Source organism: Trachinotus anak, unplaced genomic scaffold, assembly GCF_046630095.1.
Source record: "Trachinotus anak isolate AG129_WGS33_773 ecotype Australia unplaced genomic scaffold, CSIRO_AGI_Tana_v1 ptg000020l, whole genome shotgun sequence".
NCBI classification, from domain to species: domain Eukaryota; kingdom Metazoa; phylum Chordata; class Actinopteri; order Carangiformes; family Carangidae; genus Trachinotus; species Trachinotus anak.
In genome coordinates this window covers 2,912,345-2,933,506 of record NW_027273871.1, presented here as the reverse complement: position 1 = coordinate 2,933,506, position 21,162 = coordinate 2,912,345, and the positions used below count along the sequence as shown (strand labels likewise).

The window sequence follows — 21,162 nt, the reverse complement described above, 5'->3', positions numbered from 1 at the left end:
TGCATTTCTCTGTGGACTGAGGATTTGATACTTTCTCCGTATTAAAAAAGAACCTAGACCTGCTTTATTATCAAAAAAGACATGGAAATCTCACTTTAAGTGTGTCTGGGACGAGACGGTGGGGATGTTTTATACACTGGGTTAAATCCCCCACCGTCGATAAAGGACAGTACAACAGCCACTATAGTTTTTCCATGGGACACATCCCTGACTGTTTCACACACAGTGGATTAGAGCTTTTCCTGCTTCCAGGCACCTAAACATAACTAACAAAACTTTAACCATGCTTTAGTTACCAGGAGCATGTACTGTTGGACAGCAAATGAGATTCATTAGCAGTGAACATTTTGCTGATATGATAATCTAATTCTTAGGAGACAAGGTTGACACACCAGTGGTAACTATGGTAACTATGGAGTTATTAACCTCAAACAATTGTGTCCAAGTCTGTTGCATAATTTTGACTGTTGGAAGCTGATGAAGTAAACAAGTAGTTTGATCAGTATTTTTTCTTCACAATCCCCAATAATTTGGTTTGTGCAAAGAAGGAGACGGTTACACACTGACAAGTTCATTGTGTATTTACGATTTGAACATTGCCACAGCAGCAGCAGCTTCCTGTCTTAGCCGAAGCAGCTGCCTGTTTTGTTTCCTTTTTCTTCAGCGACCAAACAGTGAGCATCCCGAGCTCAATCGCAGTTATCAACCCCATTAAGCTACCAAATACAGCAGCAGAAATGCCCAACTTCTCTGAATCAGCTCATCCACTCCCTCCCTGCGACTGCCGACCAATGAGTGGGTGTATCTGGTGTGATAAAAGTGCAATAATTGGCCAATCATGTTGCAATCACGGCCTCTTCTCTGGTAGCCTGCTGGAGAGAGTTGAAATGGTGAGGCCACCCAACAAGCAGCTAGAGCGTGCACACACACACACACACACACACACACACACACACACACAGAGGGTGAATGCCTTGCAAAGAACTGGTAACTAGTAATGATCTGCTCTAATAATAGTTTCATCATTATACGAAGCAGTAGTGGCACAGGGTGAAAGGTCAGTGTGTGTGTGTGTGTGTGTGTGTGTGTGTGTGTGTGTGTGTGTGTGTGTGTGTGTGTGAGAGAGTGTGGTAATTGCTGAGGTGGGTCCTGTATTTCATCGCTGATTGTATGTCTGCCTATAGACACGTAGTTGTCCAGCTGTTTCACAGAATCAATGCTGATTGATATAACATGGCTGGTGAGACGTGTTACACCACGGATGCAGTCCTGCAGGTATTAATTTTTGACCACAAGTAAGACCATGGAGAAATGTTTTTCATGAGCAGGTCCCTGTTTTGTTTGTTTCATACAAGGATGCACACGCACAAAACAAACCTTTTGAGCATGTGGACGACGCAATACACATCAGTGCCACCAATTTCACACTAATTACACTGATCAACAGTTGGTGGCAGGAACTTGTGCCAACTAAAGATAGGAAGAAGAAGACTGCATCTAGAGAAGGTGGGTGTGAAAAATACTTAATTTAAAATATGCTTTAAAAATTGTCACAACTTTTAATTAAAAATGGACAAAACACTTGTTTCAAGAAAACTAAAAAAAAAGCCCCAAAGGTTACACAACAAAGGTTAAAACCAACTACAAATACATTTATAAAAAAAAAAAATTTTAAAAAGGGATGAAAATTTAAAGCTGCCTTCTTTTCTTTGGTAATTAACAGTGGTAAAAGCATGATTCCTCATTCCCTTTGGAGATTTAAAATTTTACTATCTAATGTCTTTTATGAGGCTTTTATGTCTGGCTTTACATCTGTTGCTCTTTCATGATGGTTGTGTGGTTGTCTGATGATAAAAAGAAATCTCTATCTCACTGAGACTACCTGATTAAATAAAGTTACTTTTTTGTATATTGAAAACAATGGAAGCTTATTGCAAAAAAAGACCTTCACCATTTGACAATATATGTGCTACATTTAGAAAAAAAAGAAAATAAATAAAAAACAAGAGTGCATTCACCAAGAAAAGCACTGCAAACACAAAGAAAACAAGGACATACATAAATGCTGCAAAATCACACTCATTGTTTAATAGCTGTGTTATATTTTTAATTAGAGATATTCTGGATGAGTGTTTCAGCATTTACAAATGCTGGCTAACAGAAGTTATGTGTTATCTGTGGAATAATTTACCACTGAAAATGATGGAGGAACCCAGATCACTTACTGCAGCTGTTTATCAAAGCTAAGAAAAGACATTTCCAACATGGGAAACAAAAGTAGGACGAACACCAGGAGCATCCAGCAAGACTCTTTTCTTCCCTGATTTTAACTTTATACATTGATCCAAGTTAGATTTTACACATGTATCATCAAAATGTCACAATCTGATTAGGATCCTGGTTTTGTTTTCAACATTTCCAATCCTGCTGAGACTCGGCTGAGTGATTATGGGTCAACTGTTAACCCAATCTATGCAGTTATAGCTATAAAAATGATGAAGAGACACCATCTGGCTCCCCTCCATTTTTATTTTTGAGGAGGCGGGGTTAAAGGTGAGGAGGTCATAGCTGTGTGCCAGGGGAACGTCAGGTCAGGATCCATTCCCTCCCGGGGCCGTTCAGTGGGAGTTTGACCATTTGACCTCAAACTAATGAACACAGTAGCTAATGAACAAAGTCCTCCAAGGGTTTCTCCATCAAAGCACCTCAACTCACACTGGAAATATAATGACCATTACAGCAGACCTGCTAATTGTTTGGACACACCTACTCATTAAAGCAACAGACATGTAACTCATTTGTCTTCAGTGTTCACAGCACGTTACTGACATTGCGCTGATGATGGCGAATTACCTCATTAACACTGAGTGAAAAATACTGCATGAAACTGTGCTGAGTCATCACAGCTTTACTACTCATTTCCATAACATATTTGTTATGATTAACTTTTTAGAGACATCAAGTGCATGCAGTGCAGATGAAACAAATAGGAAAAGCTAATTCTAAAATCACACTTAATAATAACATCTGTTTTTGACACATGTTGTAGTAATTTAGGTAAAAACTGAGAAAAATAACCCGAATGAGCTCTTTTTCGTGTGATAAATGGAAACTGCCACTGTAAACCAGCATGTTGCTGTTAGGCTGCATTATTCCATTATTACTTTTTGGACAAGATGAAAACACATCATCTTCCAGCATATTTACAAGTTTTAGAGAAAATATATTAGCAAGCAGTTGTCTATTTGCACATCCTGGAGACACTGAGCAGCATTAGCATTTATTTGGAGTAAAATAACATAAAGCCCATTCATGCCTTTTGCCTCCATGGTCCTGCAAGGGTCTGCGTGGGTCTGTGTGGCGTAAATTTTGTTATCTACCCAAGTTAAGGTCCACACAGGCGCGACAGTCCGCAGGCAGGCAAAACCATGAACTGGCCTCAAGTCCAATATCCACTCTGCTTTTGGTCGCTATCAACTCATAAGGAAATATCTGACTTCACTATGTTCACCAAGTTGTCGCCAACTTTAACTTGTTTAGCTGAAAACAGATGTTAATATAGCCACAATGACAATGCTAACATATTTAGCACATAGAATGTTTATCATCCTGGTTTAGCATGTTATCATGCTGACATTAACCAATTTGTAAATGGAAACTACAGCTGAGGCTGATGGGAGTGACGTGATTTCAACTGATCCTCTGGGGACCCCGAATGTCTGTTCACAATGTCATGTCATCCAATACCAAACCAAACCAAAGACAGACAGATCAATCGACCAGGCAGATATATCAGCCAATATTCTTTCTTTCACATGAACATATATGTTTGATAAGAATATCTTTTATTGGTTTTTTGAAGAATTGCAACCAAAATATCCACCAAGCCAGACATATCTGCTCTTTATTTTTTTTTTTTTAACTCTCAGAATATCTCATTCGCGTATCAACCTCAAAATTTCTGTATTGATTGGTTTCAAATAAAATATATTGATTAGTGCAGCTTTAAAGACATCATCATAAGATGATCTGACTAAAGCCAGTGGACTGGAACCACCGGCAGGAAACAACATGTCTCCTTGTGAGGTTCTATGATGTTGATTATGATGATGATTTTGTGTTTTGTTTCACTTTTGTAATTAAAGTTTGTAATCTACTGCTCATACCAGACCAGGTCAAGCTGTCGCAGCAAAACCCCACAAATGAGGAATGTTTGGTTTATATCTCATGAATTCAATTTGTCATTTGTAATAGAATAAACTATTCAGAATAAGATACAAATAAAAATGCAGAGGTGAGGGCAAAATGTCCATTCAATAACATAATTACGAGACTGCTTACATGCATCTTTATTGATTTCAGCCTCCTCTCAGTCCTTTCAACATGAAGGTTTTCACAGCTAAACACGAGGCTCGTCACCTGATCTCCATACCAAAGGAATCTCTGGCAGCTTGAAATCTGAGGATGGCAGTGTTGCAGCTACTTCCTGTCATTTAAAAAATGTGATAGTAGCTCATGCATGCAGTACGTATGAGTATGTGTGCGAGCTGTAACAGCATCCTCCAGCATGTGAGAACAACTCCCCTGGCCAGAGTGTGTTCCTGTTAAAACCCATCTGTGATTTCACACGACTCATCCACTGTGATCTGAGAGCAGACCTACTGTTATTTCCCTCCCACTCCGTCTCTGTCAGTCTCTTAAAATATTCTGAGCATCTCTGTCTCGCAAAGCAGTTCACTTCAATCCGTTAGGCTGTCATTAGCGTTAATGTTGCATGAACAATGTTGATATTAGCAGATGACTCATTCGGTTGTTTGAAGGTCGACATGAGCTGCTGTAGTTTTTGCACAGAAGCTTTTGAGCCGTCCTATCCTGCCAATATCCTGTACTTTTAATGATGTCTTAAAGTGGGCATCAGAACAGTGGGAAGCTCAGGGAATCTGACCAGGGTGTGTTCAGGTGAATTCCTGTAGTGCAATGTTGATCGACTGTATAAAAAATATGTAATAAATCAAACTGCATCATATGCATTATATCAAGTATTTTCTGTTTGATCTGTTCACCAGAATCCATTGGACTTTGGTTCAAATGTTTATTTTCAGTGACCTCTTGACCTTCCTTCTTGCACCATCTTTAGGTCACACCTCCCTTTAGACCGATGCATTAGTGCATAACAGCTGGGTTTATATTTAAATTCAAAGTCACACTCAAAGGATGAATCCTTATTATTACCTTGACCTTTGGCCTTTCCTGTAACACCACAATCAGGTCAAATGTTTCACTTGGACACAGAAGCTTTAAGGTTGCGATTAACTTTATTCGGCGCATTCCTCCTCCCCAGAGGATGAACCATTACCTCTGTGAAAACCTCTCCTCTGGCACCACCATCAGTACACACATGCTCACACACACAAGGTACATATTTCATGATAATGGGAGGTCCAGTCTCACAACAAACCTAAGATGTCAGCATGTTTCATCAGAACTGCTTGTGAAATGGTCCAATAGCATCTGAAACTTCCTTCCCCCCACACCTTTCTGAATTAAACAGCACCCTCTCTGACATTCACTCCCATTTCAGGCTGTGATAGATCAGTGAGTTGAGAAATGAGCCAACTATTTGTCTTTTTTTCATGTGAACAACTAAGTGCAACACTATATGTCTATGTCTATACAGCATGTTATCCTCAGATTTAAACAGTGTGCATCTCTATGCCGACTGGCTTTTCCCTCCACCTTTGAGCGTGGCCCTGAACAACAGCTATGGGCATTTGATTTCAGACAAGGTCGACCAACGTTAATTCATGAATTAACCATACCGCTTATCCTTATAGGGTTGCGCGAGGCTGGAGCCAATTCCAGCTGACATTGGGTGAGGACGGGGTACTGGACAAGTTGCTGGTGCATCACAGGGCTGACATATAGAGACAAATAACCATTGCACCTACAGGCGATTTTTTTTAGACAGAAAAACATGGGAGAGGAAACCCACCCAGAGGAAACCCACACAGGCGCAGGGAGAAAGGACGAATTGATGGAAGGTTTGAACCCAGAACCTTCTTGCTGTGAGGTGACAGAGCAAACTACTGCACCACAGGTGGGTGGTGCAGTTTATTTTGAGCATAAGCAACCCTTTTGGTCTTGCCCATGAGTTTAGGAATAACAATATCCTCAGGATATTGGGTCGTCCAACTCTTAGTTATAGTGACATTATATAGAGGCAGAAAGTGGGACTTTCTGACCAGTGTACTTCACCATACCCTGCTTTTGATTGACTAGTTTTATGTGAGTGTCCAGGCAATCAGTAGGCATCAATAAATTCTTAGCAGGGGTTGTGTAAGAATTATCTGCACAAAAAGACACAGCCGTCTCCTCACTCTTCATGGACATGGACAAACTGTTTTAAATCAGGTTAAGGCAAGGTTGTGACGACGAGATTGTCCAACCAACAGGGACTCATAAGACAACGAATATGAAGCTACAGTACTGAAACAGGTTTTGTCACAAAATAAAATAGATAAAAGCTCAAAATAACTTATCTCTTCTCCAGAGCTCTACATACAAAATCTGGTTCCACAATTCAAATTCATTTTTTATATATAATCATAAAGCAAATAAATCCATATTACCCACTGGACAATCTGTCCCAAAATGACAAAAAAAGTTTACTTTATGAGAAATTAGGGACTTGTTTACTTATCATAAATATTTACCCAGTGCTGTTTTCTGTGCCTTTATTTCCCTCTGCAGTGATGCATTAAAAATCAAATGGGAGCTCAAAGAAGCTGAAATTTGAAAAGAAAATCTCTAAATGATTCACACAAAGTAACTGGCATGACTTCCTGTCCTAGTTTGGAGAAAATCCATCAGAACATGCTCGTATCCAAAAATAGATTTCTAATTGAGTAAGAAGGTGGTGAGGCTGCTTCACACCCCTGATGGCTTCTAAATGTCCAATAATTCCCCACAAATGACAGAGGCTGCAGAATGTGCAGGGCCTGCTGACACACTTCAGCTGTCTTTCAATGTGCAAACAATAGAACAATTCAGGTGTCTTGTACTAAATATAGAAGGGGAGTGTTTGACGTGCAATTTGGTAATTGATATTTCTGTCTTTTTCTCTCTGCTGTTTCTTTCCTTAAATATGTAACTCAAGCTGCTGCCCTACAGATGAGCATCAGCTGCATGAATAAAAGGGTCACTTTGTGTTTTAACACTGTTGCTCAGTGCAAGTTCTCTCCTCAGAGGTCTTCCTCAACCTGTGCGACCTCCACTGACACACACATGCATATGCATAAACACACCTCAGGGGGCCACTTACATAACCAGTGCCCAGATCAGGGGGAGAGGGAGGTGCAGGGAGGTGAGGAGACAAAGTGGAATGAGGAACACAGACGGAATCAACAGATAAACTACATTTAAGATTCTCTGCAGTTAGTTGTACACTTGACGCATCACTTCTGTGCTGTGAGTGAAAGATAAAAGCTTCCTTTTCAATTAAGGACTCGTGGGGTATGTGCAGTGTCAAGAAAAAAAAAAAAAAGACAACTCGAGCTGTCTTGGTGCACTTCAGCTTGTTCAATTATGTTATCAGGAATGCTGAATGAGTCATACACATGATAAATACTTCTAAGCGTGGATACTTTTCGCACATTTTGTTTTATACATCAAAGAAAATAAATCTATCTACATTTCCACCTTGTGATATTAACAGTTTTTTTCATGCAATAAAGGAAAAGGTCTGGTAATTGACTCCATGAATAAATGGTGTATTTCATTGCTTCTACTGGTCAAGCCACCCTGGTCGGCTGTGATGTGAAGGGCAGAGGACTGCGCCGAGTCTCTGACTGCAAAGTCGACTCTTTCGTTGGATGTTCTTTGGTTTTGCCCACCACATGAACTGTGATGCAGAGGTCACTTTTCATCACAATGTCTTGATTAAATTTAGCTACCTATGACTAACATTGCACTATCACACGTTCCAGGAACAGGTTATAAATGCTAATAAAGCAGAATGAGGAGAAGTCATATTTTACCTTGCAAAGAAGTGAAAATGGCTCAGACATTACCTTTTACTAGGCTAATAAATCCTTTCTTGTAAAAATCCCTTTTTTTCCCCACCATCACCTCCTTGTCCTTTTACCCCCCACATCTCCTCACCCCTCCATCCTCCATCTTCCTCCCTGCTTCGCCACATTAATCTCTCATTAGCAGCCCCCTCCCCCTCTTTCTCTCCATTTCCATCCTTTTTCTCCTAACACCAGCCATTACGCACACGTACGAGTATGCATCGCCAAAAGGCTTGTATATTTTCTCCCCCGCTTCAGAAGAATCCTCAGACAAATGAGGGGCACAGGCAGCCATTTAAAGGGCAGCTCTACAGCCCCTCTGAAAGGAGCCCATGGAGGAAAAGATAATAGACTTAAACAGGGCTAACATGCAGCACAGCTGGATTATTTTGCGTGCATGCCCACAGACACAAACATGCGGGCACGCCTAAAGCTCAAATGAGAGAGCTTTTTCATACTCAAGGACAGACAAGGGAGGCATATGTTCATGTGTGAGCAGCAGAGGAAATGCAGAGTCTCCTATGCAGCATGAGTGCATATAGGAGCACGGGCTGCTCGCTATCTGGATCTGGAGTGAGTCAGAGTGCCATGCTGAATATAAATGACTCAATGCAGATTAAGATGTCACTGTTTCAATGAGGGCGAAGGCAGGGGCAGCATGTAGGAGGTCAAATTAACCCATTCCACCCCCACACTCCTTTTTCAACCTTTGTTTGGCTGCGTGGTTAAGGGGCTACCACGAAACAGACACTGAAGATCAGCTGGATGAATGAACTGCAGATGAAAAGGTAACACACACACACACACACACACACACACACACACACACACCGCTGCTGAGAGGTCTGCAGCTGCTCAGAGCCATATTGATTAGTTTTCATTTTATTTTCTACATGATAGTGGTTAGGGTCCGTCTAAATCTTTATTTAATTTGGAGTTTGTAATGAAGGGAAGGAGATCTAATACTCACTTTCCTTCAGACTGTGAACCTCGATTACACACAGCTCTCTGAAACCCTTTGTCCATCGCTCAGAGGTGAATTTATTCAATATCCTATTTCCAACCCTTTAATCATTCTGCCGTTTGCTACATCAAAAAAAAAAAAAAAAGAGAAAAAAAAAAATCATGTTTCCTTCTCAGTTCACTCAACTCTTCCATCCAACCGTCTCCACATTGTCTTTTCAACTTATAGGAGGAATATACTGTCTGATTTTGTCTCATCAAGGAATTTGAAAACAAACGACACTGAAATCATCCACGTGTCCACTGCAGGTCATTGGTTCGAATGATCTCAGCATTGTAGAAGTTTCTTAGCATTCACATTTTCCACAGTACAATTACTAAGCTCTCTGAATGTCACATCACTTAAAACAGGTCCAATAGGCAAAAACACAAAAGAATGACCGTAAATGTTAACTGTCCCCCACTGCTCAGAAAACCACAGCAGATAAGATGAACCGAGACGTCAGTGTCTCAGCTGTGATGGATGTCGACATCAGACGGTGGCTACCAGGAGGTTTGTTCACATCCTGTGTGATTACCACTCGTGTTTGTTGCCCCACTGGACCCATTTTTAGAAATCTCTTCAAATCCCAACATCTCAGCAATTTCTTTGGTAAATCAGAAGTTATTACTGTCAGAGAGATAGTGCAGTGCTCTGCACAGGACAAAACCAGTCACGAACAAGCCATGTAAGTAATAAAGGCTTTTTATGAAAATTCGACACGCATGCCTGAAGTGCATGTTGTTATTACTCAGAGAACCAATGAACAGACCAATGAAAATTAAACCAATTTGTAATAAACTGTAGTTTTTCCTTTAATTCCACAAACTCATCTTTTTCACTGATGACTAGAGAAAGATCAAGGTGACATCTCATACACATCTGACCCCAAGGACCATACTTGAGGAGCTGTGGGTCAGGTGTCATCTACACCTGAGCCTCAGCTCTGTTCACTGGGTAAAGACTGAGAGATGTGGTTGAAAGTTCAGAAAACTGGAAAAAGAACTGGAAAAAATAGTTTTTCAAAATTTCAAAACACAATTTTTTTTTCTTCACAATATCAAAAACTAATGTAAATGAAAGTCAATAATGTAACTGCTGTACATTAAGTCAGTCAGAACATCACAGTTAAAACTTTAAAGGTATAATTTGGGGATATGAGACAAACATGTATGTATCTATTGTAGGTCTTTGTGTGCATTTTAAGAAGGGTGCTGAACAATGAGGTTAGCCTGCAGGTCACTGAATGTGGTTCAGCTCATAAGTCATGACAATATGAACTGTCCCTCTCAGTTAAATCCAGTGGGCGGAGTCTAAACCTGTCGTCAAGAAAGACGACTTCTCCTCTCAATTATTCCCGTCACGTATTCTCTTCACTTTGGTTCCACTTCAGCGTGGAGAATCTGAGATTAGAGAATTATCCTGCAAAGTCTGGTTAAAGGTAAAATATTCTCAGTGTATCAGCTGGATCGTACTGAAATACACAGGATATACCAAATTCTGAAGTACTGCACGAGTACCAATGTTAAAGTTCCTCAAACACTGTTGATCACTCCGTGCTTGTGCACAATCACCTGGATGTTCTGACTGACTTTCACTCTGAATCCCCGAAGGACAAATCCTCACATCCAGGGGACAAATGTTTTAGAAGCCGTTCAAGCTCAAGGACTTGCACACTCCAACACAGTCACTCTGACCGTCCTGAACTTCAGCACATCACCGGCAATGGCACCTTGACAGCAAGGCAGAGATCCATGAAATCATTGTCAAGCTGGCTCAGTGTTTCATAATGAACCAGGCAGTCTGTTGCTTTGGCACTTTACTTTCAGGCCTTCCTCACATGTGAGAGACAGGGATTTTCTTGCCTAATACCAGCACAAAGAGACTGAAATCTGCAACCAGTGTGCAGGCAGGTCTCACTCTGAAAAAAACAAAAACAAACAAAAACTCATACATTAAATAAAGGAACAAATTGACCCCTCACAAGTACACAATTAATACACTAATAGAGTTTTAAAAAAACTAAAATTAACTACATGCAAATAAGTAAAATTTGTCAATAAACAAATGGAGTCATGAAAAGTGCATATTAGTACTTACACTTGTAAAAGGAAGAAGTGTTATTACAATGGGACTGAAACCAACTTAGCCCAACTCCATCGGTTCCTACAGAAAATAAAACTAAAGAATAAACAGCTTGCAAATATTTAGTTTTAGATTTGAAAAAGGCTCAGTAACCTCCTGAAACAGAGGGGCACTGGTAGTTTTTAACTACATACTCAACTGGACTGAACTGTATTTGTTGGGGACTATTTTCAGCTGTGGATTGATACTCGCGGTGCTCTGGTGAGTATTTCCTGCAGCAGGTCAGAGCATGTGAGATTGCTACAAAGTAAATTACTACAGTGCCCAGGCTCACAGTAATGAGGGAACATTGATGTGTTTTCAGTAGTAGCCATGGAGCTCTGTGGAATTAAACACATCAGCCTTTGGATACACAGGCAGAGCCAGTTCATTTTTGGTCTTTTCATGTGATTTGTTCTTAATAACAAAAATATAGAATATCACCAGCCATATCCTATGTCTACAGTTTAAAATATGACATTGACGACCCCTATGCTAGTATCAAAAAAAGGGAACTGTGGTAGATCACATGGTAATTCTACACATAGTGATTTAACTCCTTTAACAAAATTGACTTTTTTGGAAAAACTGAGCAAAATATTGAGTAAAATATAATATTCAAGGATCCTGTTATTGTCTTATAATGAAACGTGTTAATGCGTTTATAAATCTTGGACCATTTCTTTTGTGAGAGACAAATAATCCTCAAAAGTCCATTTATTGGCAGAAGCCCAATTTCCCCTGAAGAGCTGAGCACCACAAATAAATTCTCAGCCTGCAGGAAACACTGAGCACCACCGCTGAGAAACAGGGACTAACAAATGTCTTGACCGTTGTCTCATTTGTTAATGGTAATTACACCGAGGTGTCACAATTAACTTGAGAATGATACATGATATTGCTGCGTCGACTTCTAACTGAAGGACCTTTGAAAGTTGTGAGATGACCAGCAAGATAAGTTTCTATTGGAAGATTTAGATCCCAGTAACACCAGTAACCCCACTGTGAATAATTAACGGCTGCACTGTTAATCAAACATGCACAGCTGAATTTATCAGAGGGTCCATAGAATGATTATCAATGACAGTGGGAACATAGAACAACATTTGTCCTCGTCTTCCCACCAATTATCCCCGTCAGCCTCCCTGACAGCGGCGCGCACACACGTTGAATGGCCTAATCGCTCCTCACAAATTAGCTCCGTCTCTCATCTCCCCTTCCCAAATGTACACCATGCCCTTAAACGTCACATAGTAATACTGCCTATTTATAACCATTATCTCAGGGCCTTTGATAATGTAACCAAACAGGGGCTGAGAAGGAAAAGAGGAAAAAAAAAAAAAAAAAAAAAAAGACAGAAATGTAAAACGGGAGGTGAAAACAAGCAATGCGTTTCGATCTCAGATTTCCCGCTGGCCCTGAGCTATCAGAGCCATTGATTGGCTCATGTAATTCTGCTCTGATTTGGCTTGGCCAATCAATGGGCTGCAGACTCACTTCCTGTGACCGTGCAGCCATTAGACTAGAGGTGAAAAATCCCATAGTTTCTTCTGTTCCTGGAAATACACAGTTTACACCCACCCGTGCCACGACCACTGGATAGCCCTCATTCTATTGCACTGGTCACTGAGAGCTCTTCTAACTGTGGTTTCCTGTCTCACTGCCTCATCTCAGCGTCTGTATTGACCGGCTGACACAAAACGCCTGTTTAAAGGATGGTGCAACCTTGCAAGTAAAACAAGTAAATATGGAGGGATCATTAAAACAAAGATACATCAGATTTTACAGCCCTTATTATAACAGAGTTGTTACTTATGTGAAAATTATTGGCATTTTATAGGTAGCTCATAAAAAATACTCACGCACCTCGAAGTAGTTTCGATCTGGATCATTATCCTCATGTACTGCAAAGGTCTTTCCTAAATAATCAAACGTACTAAACTAAGACCATATTAATATTCATGCTCTATCCTGCAATCCACTTTAAATATGTTGCAACTATCCGCTGTATATTTATGCATGCATTTATATAATATTAGTTTTAATTGCACATCTCTTATTCCATTCTTGTGCTCATAACCTACTTTTCTATTTTTCTATCTGCTGCTCATTTCCCCCGCAGAGATCAATACAGTTTCATCTACTGTAATTTAATCTTAGAGGTCACTAAACCTTAGATACAGTGGTTTTAGTTAGAAAAGCATTTGAGCTGAATGCTTACATCAGCATGGTTTCAATGATGCCACTACAGAAATGAATATACTGTGTAATATTGAAGAAGAAAACTAGACTTTTTTTGTGGGGGTAGAAAATTGCACAAGATGTCAAATAACTGTAATACATCTTGAATTATGTGCTAGAACAATCAGACGGATGATAAGCATATGCAGTGCTGTCATTGCAAATCAGAGGTTTTCAAACTGTCAGTGGGAGTTGAATGGGTAAAAATTCATAATCCTTCTTGGAGCCATAACTGACGAAACCAACTAGATATACATATTTTTAGATTCTGTGTCCATTATGCTATACTTTGATATTATTATGTATAAATAAACCACTGTGTATAACATCTATAAATCTACTTAGAAATCATAAAAAAAACACATTCCTTATAACTCTAAGAACAGAACTTTCCTAAGAATCATCATGTTTTTAAGTTTTATTCATTATCACATTAATCCATTGATAGTTGTCTGTACATCCATGGGTACACTGCAAATAGAAACTGTTAATGTCTTTTAATGGTGCTTATTTGCCAAAGTGTTACTTTGGTAACCACTGGTGTAATTTGAGGGTCAACAGTAAATTTAAAAGGGGAATATTGGAGAAATTGAAATGCAAGAGAAGACTCTTCAAAATGCCAACTCTCCAAATGGGATCACAGAATGAGAAAATATCTCTGACAATCTTTCTCTGGTCATCTCTCTCACACACACACACACACACACACGATTACCAAGCAAACATAACAGCACTTCGTTCTCTGCTTAATTTAGCCATTGATTTTTCTAACACCAGATCACACCATAGATAGTACAAGACATCAGGCTGCTGTGTTTTATGGTCTTTGCGGGAACCCCCACACGCTGCGCACACACACACACACACACACACACACACACACACACACACACACACACACACACACACACACACACACACACACACACAGAATCAGACAGCAAGAAAGAAGGAAAGAAAGAGGACATTTCCCCAGGGACCATCACTAAAAATCACTGCCTACTACTATTAGGAGATCTTACCATAGCAATGTGCATGATTGTTGTTTGTATGTGTGTGTGTGTGTGTGTGCAGCTGCTGTCGCCCTCAGCGTGTGCAGCTTTGCTCAGATCAAATGTGAACCAGCAGAAACTCACTGACACAGCTGTACTGACACGTCACACACACATATACATGTACTGTGCGTTCACACACAGACACACACACACTAACCTGTTTTAGTGGCAGAATGAGAACACAACCAAAATGTGTGTCATCTATGTGTCATTTTTGGATGACACCCATTATATCACTATAATTGAACCTTATTAGCATTTACACCATTACTATGTCTACTGGCACTAATCCTGACTGCTGATGTTGTTATTTATCATATTATAGCCAGAGAACATGCAGCTTTAAAGGATAATTCCTGTTACAACTTTGAGGCATTATTTCTATTAGTTATAATAGCACTGGACTCACAAATGTAATTGCTGAGATCTGAGGACACAACAACATCCAAACCCAACATGGCAAGATACACAAGCATCAAACAAGCCAACAGTTTAATCAGATTATCTAAACCGCTGATGACTACAGCAGAAGTGTTCCCCCATTGCACAGGAACAGTGTGTACATACAACAGTGGTAAATACAGTGAGTCAAAGCTGAACCAGGAAGTTGGTTTGTAAACCATTATGGATGTTTACAACAATAATTTTTGCCTATGTTTTCTCTTCCAAATAGGTTTGACTCACCTGGGTGCTTGTTTACAACCTGTGTGACGACTTGTCTTTCTTGCCCTTATTTTAATATTGTTGACACATCCCAGATCACAGAAAAAAAAGCACATGTGAAATTCAATATTTAACATGTGAACTGAAACATTTCACATGTATAGTGTTTCAGTTCACATGTGAGGTTGTGATTTCACATGTTAAACATCTGACAACCACATATGAAACCACATGTGATAAGGGTAATAAGCAAAATATGTTGGTGTTGGGGGGAAAAGCTTATTTGCTTTCTTTCTGAGAATGAAATGAGAGGATTGATCTCAGTCCTATACCTGTGTTATGTACAAAGATGAAGTCAGGATAAGGTTAGCCTAGCTTAGCTTAAAAGGCTGGAAGCAAGTAGAAACAGCTACAGTGGCTCTCTCCAAAGTTGAAAAATACACCTACCTACATCTTATTGTTTTATCCATGAACAAACAGAAATGTAAATGTGGTTTTAAAGGAAGTTACATGTTGTAACTTCATCCCATCTACAGCTTCCTGCTACAAATAAAATGATGAACTATATCTTTCACTTGGTAAGTATAGTTGTATTATTTGCTGATTGGATGTTTAAATTACGACCCCAGTTGTAACACATGGTTGTTTGTTTAAATCACATCCTACACTTTGTTGTAGAGGAAACCCAATTTTCCTGGTTTACTGTAATAAAAAAAAACAAAATCAAGCACATGAACACAAAATTAAGACAGCGACTTACAGGCATTGGTGACGGCAAAGCTGTTGGCCGTCTCGATGTTGTCCACGTGAGGCACCAGGTTGAACGGGGCTTCCGAGGCGTTCGGGCTGGTGTTGTGCAGGAAGATTGCCAAACGAAAGGCCGTGTACTCCTGATCAGTGTTTCTGATGAACAGACCGCCTGAACAGAGGAAGGGGGGGGGGCACAAACACAAGTCTGATGAGGAGCATATAGAGTGGAAAAAGGCACCAGAGAAGAATCCACTCTCTCTCAACCACGTTTAACCTCAGCACACACAGTTCAGTTACTCCTGACTTGCACAGAGACATGAAACAAGTGGCAGTCTCCACCATCTGCAAATGTCCAAAAGTCTAAACACAGATAAGATTCTGAGATTGAGGGGTTGTCAAACACATGTGCATTAGAGTCCCTGTTTTCTTTTGCCAGGTGGGTAAAATGCTTGTTCAGTTACTTGAAGAAAATAGTCATGAGAATGAAACTCATCACAAATGTGATTCTTATACATGATCTGTAGGGGAGGATTTCAGACTCCAAATCACAGCCAGATTCAGCAGCTACTCCCCTGCTGAGGGCCACCTGGAGCCTCCTCAAGGGCCCTGATTGGAGGAGTAGAACTGAATCAAGAAGGAAAATATGTCATTGCTTTTTCCGTACCCTTTACTGTGTCATCACTTCTTATCACATGACCAAAGTTCTGTGATTATGTGACAACACTGTCAAAGCAAAACCAAAAAAAGTCAAGCTTAAATTTATAATATGTTATGACAGATATATGAATACGTTTCCACACTAATTAAAATAATTATTTATGTGACTGGTTCTTGATCTGCTACTGCTCTGGTGTAGGTATGGATAGATTTAGGCATGAAAGATTGTGATTTGAGGTAAAACAAGACAAAGAGTCTAAGCCCACACTAGTAGTTCGAAGAGGCATAGTGGTGTTTTGAGCTAAATGCTTACGTCAGAATGCTAACATGCTCATAATGACAATGCTAACCCTGCTAATGTAAATGTTTATCATTCTTAACTTCTCCACTCACCGTGTTAACATTGCTAATCTTTGATAATTAGCACTAAACAGCTGAGGCTGGTGGGAATGTCATTACTTTGAAATTCTGACCTGACAATGGCTCTAAATGAAAAGAGGTGAGATTGCTAAAGTCATTGCAGTTAAACCTGAGGGGGGCATCGACATCTGGAGGAAATGTCATAGCAGTCCATCCAACAGATGTGGAGACATTTCACTCTGAATTAAAAATGTCAACCTAGAGATGGTGCTAGAGGAAAGGTCAGCTGATCACAGTCAGTAGGAGGCATCCTCTGGGTACCATGAATGTGTGCACCACATTTCACTGCAAATCATCCAGTAGCTGCTGAGGAATTTCAGTCTGAACCAAGTGACACTGCAATCCCTACATGCTTAAAAACTACCTGGTTAAGGTTTGTGAAGGACTGTGGTCATCGTTAAAAGAAACCAAGGTCGTTGACAGGTAAACAAAGGTTGTATTCAGCCTTTGAACAAACAATTAATGCCGTTTTTCTTATGTGTCCACCTAAAGCTCATTAGCGCTTCACAGACCATTTCAGAGGGTTTGGTCACAGAGGAATCTCCATCATAGTAGACACAACTGACTGGACAATATATGAAACGTAATGAAAAGCCAATATTGGTGTGGTAAATCACTTTGCCAATATCCTATTGCTGACAATTCAACCTTAATGCTGCAATATAGCAAGTCATGGCTCTTTAAGCACCTCTAGGCTTTGTGGCACAGCCTGTTTAACATGTGAATCACCTTTGTTTCATATTAATGCGAGCAGAAAAAAGTGATATAATATTCATCAGATTCCCTGCTGAATCGACAGTAGCTCCACTATCAAACATATCATATATGACTTTGCTCTTGGTTTCTTCCCCCCCACCCCCTTTCTTTTTCATTACGGCCTTGCTCATTTACAAAGATCTTGACTAAGCTGTTCATGGTTGTTCAAATGTCAGTGGTGTTTTAAGTTAGACTCAGTTTGTTTCACATTTCAAAATCTAACTTAAGGCCATAATTCTTGGGATGAGACTGTGTAAATGTCATTTAAAGCAAAATGCCAGTGTGTTCTTTTCATGGCCGACCTCTTTAAAAAAGGTAAACTTCAGAATATTTTATGCCTTTATAAATCCCATCCATGGCTCTGGTAAAGATAAAGCATTGGAGCTGTTTTGATTTACATATCATTTCTAGTGTGATGGTTTCATGCCCCATTGACTCACACTTGCTACCAAATGCTCACAGGAAGTGTGATTTACAAATAAAGGTGTGAACAGTTTGTACATCTTGGCTCCCAGTCAGAAGGAATACCCTTCACATATTTCAGATTTGAAAACTTATCTTCACTGCCGATCACAAGGATAAAATCTTAGCTGCGTTTATTCAGCTATGACTTTCCCTAATGCAAGAAAGACAATAACACCATATGGTTTGTCAAAAACAAAACTCTTCCCGGTATGTCTGAGAATATGGCAACGCCAGTTTAACCTCAGTGAATAACCTCTGCAGAGTCACGGTCTTAAGAGCGTTACATCCACACACACTGAGGCAGGCAGCTCAGATAACGTTAGGATCTTCTTCAGAAGTGACAAGAGCTCCAGGATCCTTCAGACAGAACGTGTAAATCCTTACAGAACTCTGAAAAACCTTTTAATGTGGCTTGGAATATCAACTTTCAAAAACCTGATTCACTTTGAAGGTGGATTTAAAGGTATGTGCTTTGCAAACATATCGAATCTAGACTTTCTGCCCTTTTAATTATTTTTGTACATATTTTTTCTCCTTTTTATTTTGTGGATTGACTTCCTGTCTAAGACGCCCGCCTCCAACACCCTGCATGTAATGTATGTTGACATAGGCTGCAGCCCCACCAAAAGAAATCAGTGCAAGCAAATATAATTCTCAGAATCAGTCTTCTCATGTATCTCTAGTGTCCGAATTAATTTGTTGCAGATTGCAGAGCATGTTTGCAATGACTGTGTCGGTGCACTCGTTTCTGTGATGCATGCATGTGAACACATCATTTCCCAGCGATAATAAGTGTTGATTTTTCAGTGACAATTATCCGGAACAGATAACAGCTGATTGTAGAAAAGCTGTTGAAGCTGCTCGAAACTATTAAATGAAATCTTGTGTGTCAGGACACATTGACTGTGGATTTTTACACTCAAGGTGGTTTACAAGGCTGAGATAGGAAATAAGACAACACAAGAAGTACATCAACAGTGTTTGTTCTCATTGGCAGTAATTCTGTTACGATAACGAGAAGTGGTTCTAATCATGAGGAATCATGAGCAAAAACGCTTCCACACCAGTTTTTTTTTTTTTTTTTTGCCTAATTCAGCAGCAAAATATCACTTGAATGTCTGTCAATGATGTCACAGCAGTTCCACAGATGCAGCTTTAAACCCCCCACACAGCTCAAGCGTCCTCACTTCCAGGGGTGCTGTTCTGTAACAGACCCTGGCCTCTGACCTCCCTGGAGGGGTGCCGGGAATTCGAGTATCACGTTGATATAAAAGGACAAGGAGAATCATTTGAACAGCTTGTCATTTTTCATCAGCCTGACTGATTCTGATGTGCGTCAAGTCCGCTACAAGCAGGGATGCAGTAGAGGGTAAACCCACAAAAAAAAGTCAGTCTGAGCAAAATATCTAATCCCAGAAAAACAGTTTTAACACATTCTCCAGGCTGTCAAGACAAAAACACGATTCATTTGTGAGGTGGTTTTTACAGGAAAAGGCGTGAATGACTGCTTTTCTGATAATTGATTTCTTTGGGAGGGTTGTGATGATCAACAACTGGAGGTCACTGCTTGCCCCTCTTTTCATTCCCTGCCATTAAATCATGCGGGTCAATCTGCCTGCTACAGCAGTGAAATGAACCAGAAATCCATCACCTTTATCTCCTCCCATGACAAACATTTTTAAGTTTGTTAAATGCAAACATGGAGATGTTTAAAAGAGAGAAAAAAAGGTGTGCAGCTGGAGAAGAGGAAACAGTGATGTTGTAAAGGCCTGTGGGACCGTGGAAGAGCTTTATTGCAGCGCCAGGACCCGGGTCTGCCAGAGTGTTAACGGCAGTCAATGCACAGGCAGCCTGCATAGGGAATACACACACTTTGCTGCTCTGATCTGCTGCAGTGGCGGAGTGCACTGGGATACACACTCTAGCCTGCAGATACAAAGCGCATTAGGTGCGTGTGTGTGTGTGTGTGTGTGTGTGTGTGTTAAACATGAACAGCATCAACAGAGGAAAGAATCCTGTCTGTGTGTAATTATTTTAGACGAGAAGCAAAATAAAACAACAAAAAAAAAAAAAAAAGACCGCGGAGGGAATCAACAATTTCCACTTTGAGTAGTGCTGAGGTGTTGGGGTGGCAGGACAGAGGCAGCAGACAGGACCGTCCACAGATTCATCCACATGATTCATTTTCTGCTCAGAATTAACATGTAGGCTCACACTCACCGATCTGAACGCTGCTCGGGAAAGCTCCCATCGTCAGTCCCCAAAAGCCCGAGAACATCAACAGAAACCAGTCGCGGGAAGAAATCCTCATTTTGTTTCGGTTATAAACTGATGAGAGACATCGAGCAGGTTTAATTAACACCCCCGGGGCAAAAGCAACATCACAGGGTGAAAAAACAAAGAGGTAAAAAATAAAAAACCGTATAAATGCCCGTTAAATATCCATGTCTGCTTCTGATGGCTTTTTCTTGGATATCCCCCCGCAGTGCCGCTCGTTTGTGCCGTCAAACTGCGTCCGTCCGTCCGGCGCTGGAGATTTTGCGCACAACACCACACACCACCAAGATGAGGAGGAGAGGGGGTGGGGGGTGGGGGGGAGCCAGCGGCGGCCAGTGCGTCTGGATGCGGCTCAACTCACATCACAGCAATAACACACATGCGCCTTTTACCCGAGCGGGGCAGGCAGGAGGGGCGTCAGTCGGTCCGCTCAGCACCGAGCCGCGGAGAAGTCCCCGCAGCTCGTTTAACACCAAAACTTCCACAACCGCTCATATGAAAAAAAAATGTATATATATACCGATGCCACGACTTGATGGCTGACAGGAAATTTCCCCCCAGTTATTACAGATAGCTCCCCTTGCAGAAGATAAACGTCTTAACCCCTGATCTCATGTTCTCCTCATGTGTAGCTGGTTCTTTATACCGCCTTTAATGTGCTGTAAGGTGCCTTTTGAAATGC

The 21,162-nt window shown here is 40.5% G+C and overlaps 1 protein-coding gene across 5 annotated transcripts in view; it reads right to left on the bottom strand.

Annotated features, from left to right (window-relative positions):
* gria4b (glutamate receptor, ionotropic, AMPA 4b) overlaps window positions 1–20,853 on the bottom strand; it is a 112,853-nt gene extending 92,000 nt beyond the window's left edge. For 3 of the 5 annotated variants that reach the window (XR_011694587.1, XM_071506017.1, XM_071506019.1), the window contains exons 1-2: window positions 20,424–20,853; window positions 15,916–16,074 (exon numbers count right to left, since the gene is read on the bottom strand). Coding sequence is in view for 3 of the 5 variants with exons in the window: in XM_071506017.1 (XP_071362118.1) it covers window positions 15,916–16,074; window positions 20,424–20,514 (250 nt within the window). In the remaining 2 variants the exon portion in view is untranslated. The remainder of the gene's footprint in view (window positions 1–15,915; window positions 16,075–20,423) is intronic. The other 2 variants (XR_011694588.1, XM_071506020.1) reach the window with 1 other exon arrangement.
* Window positions 20,854–21,162: the final 309 nt, after the last annotated feature.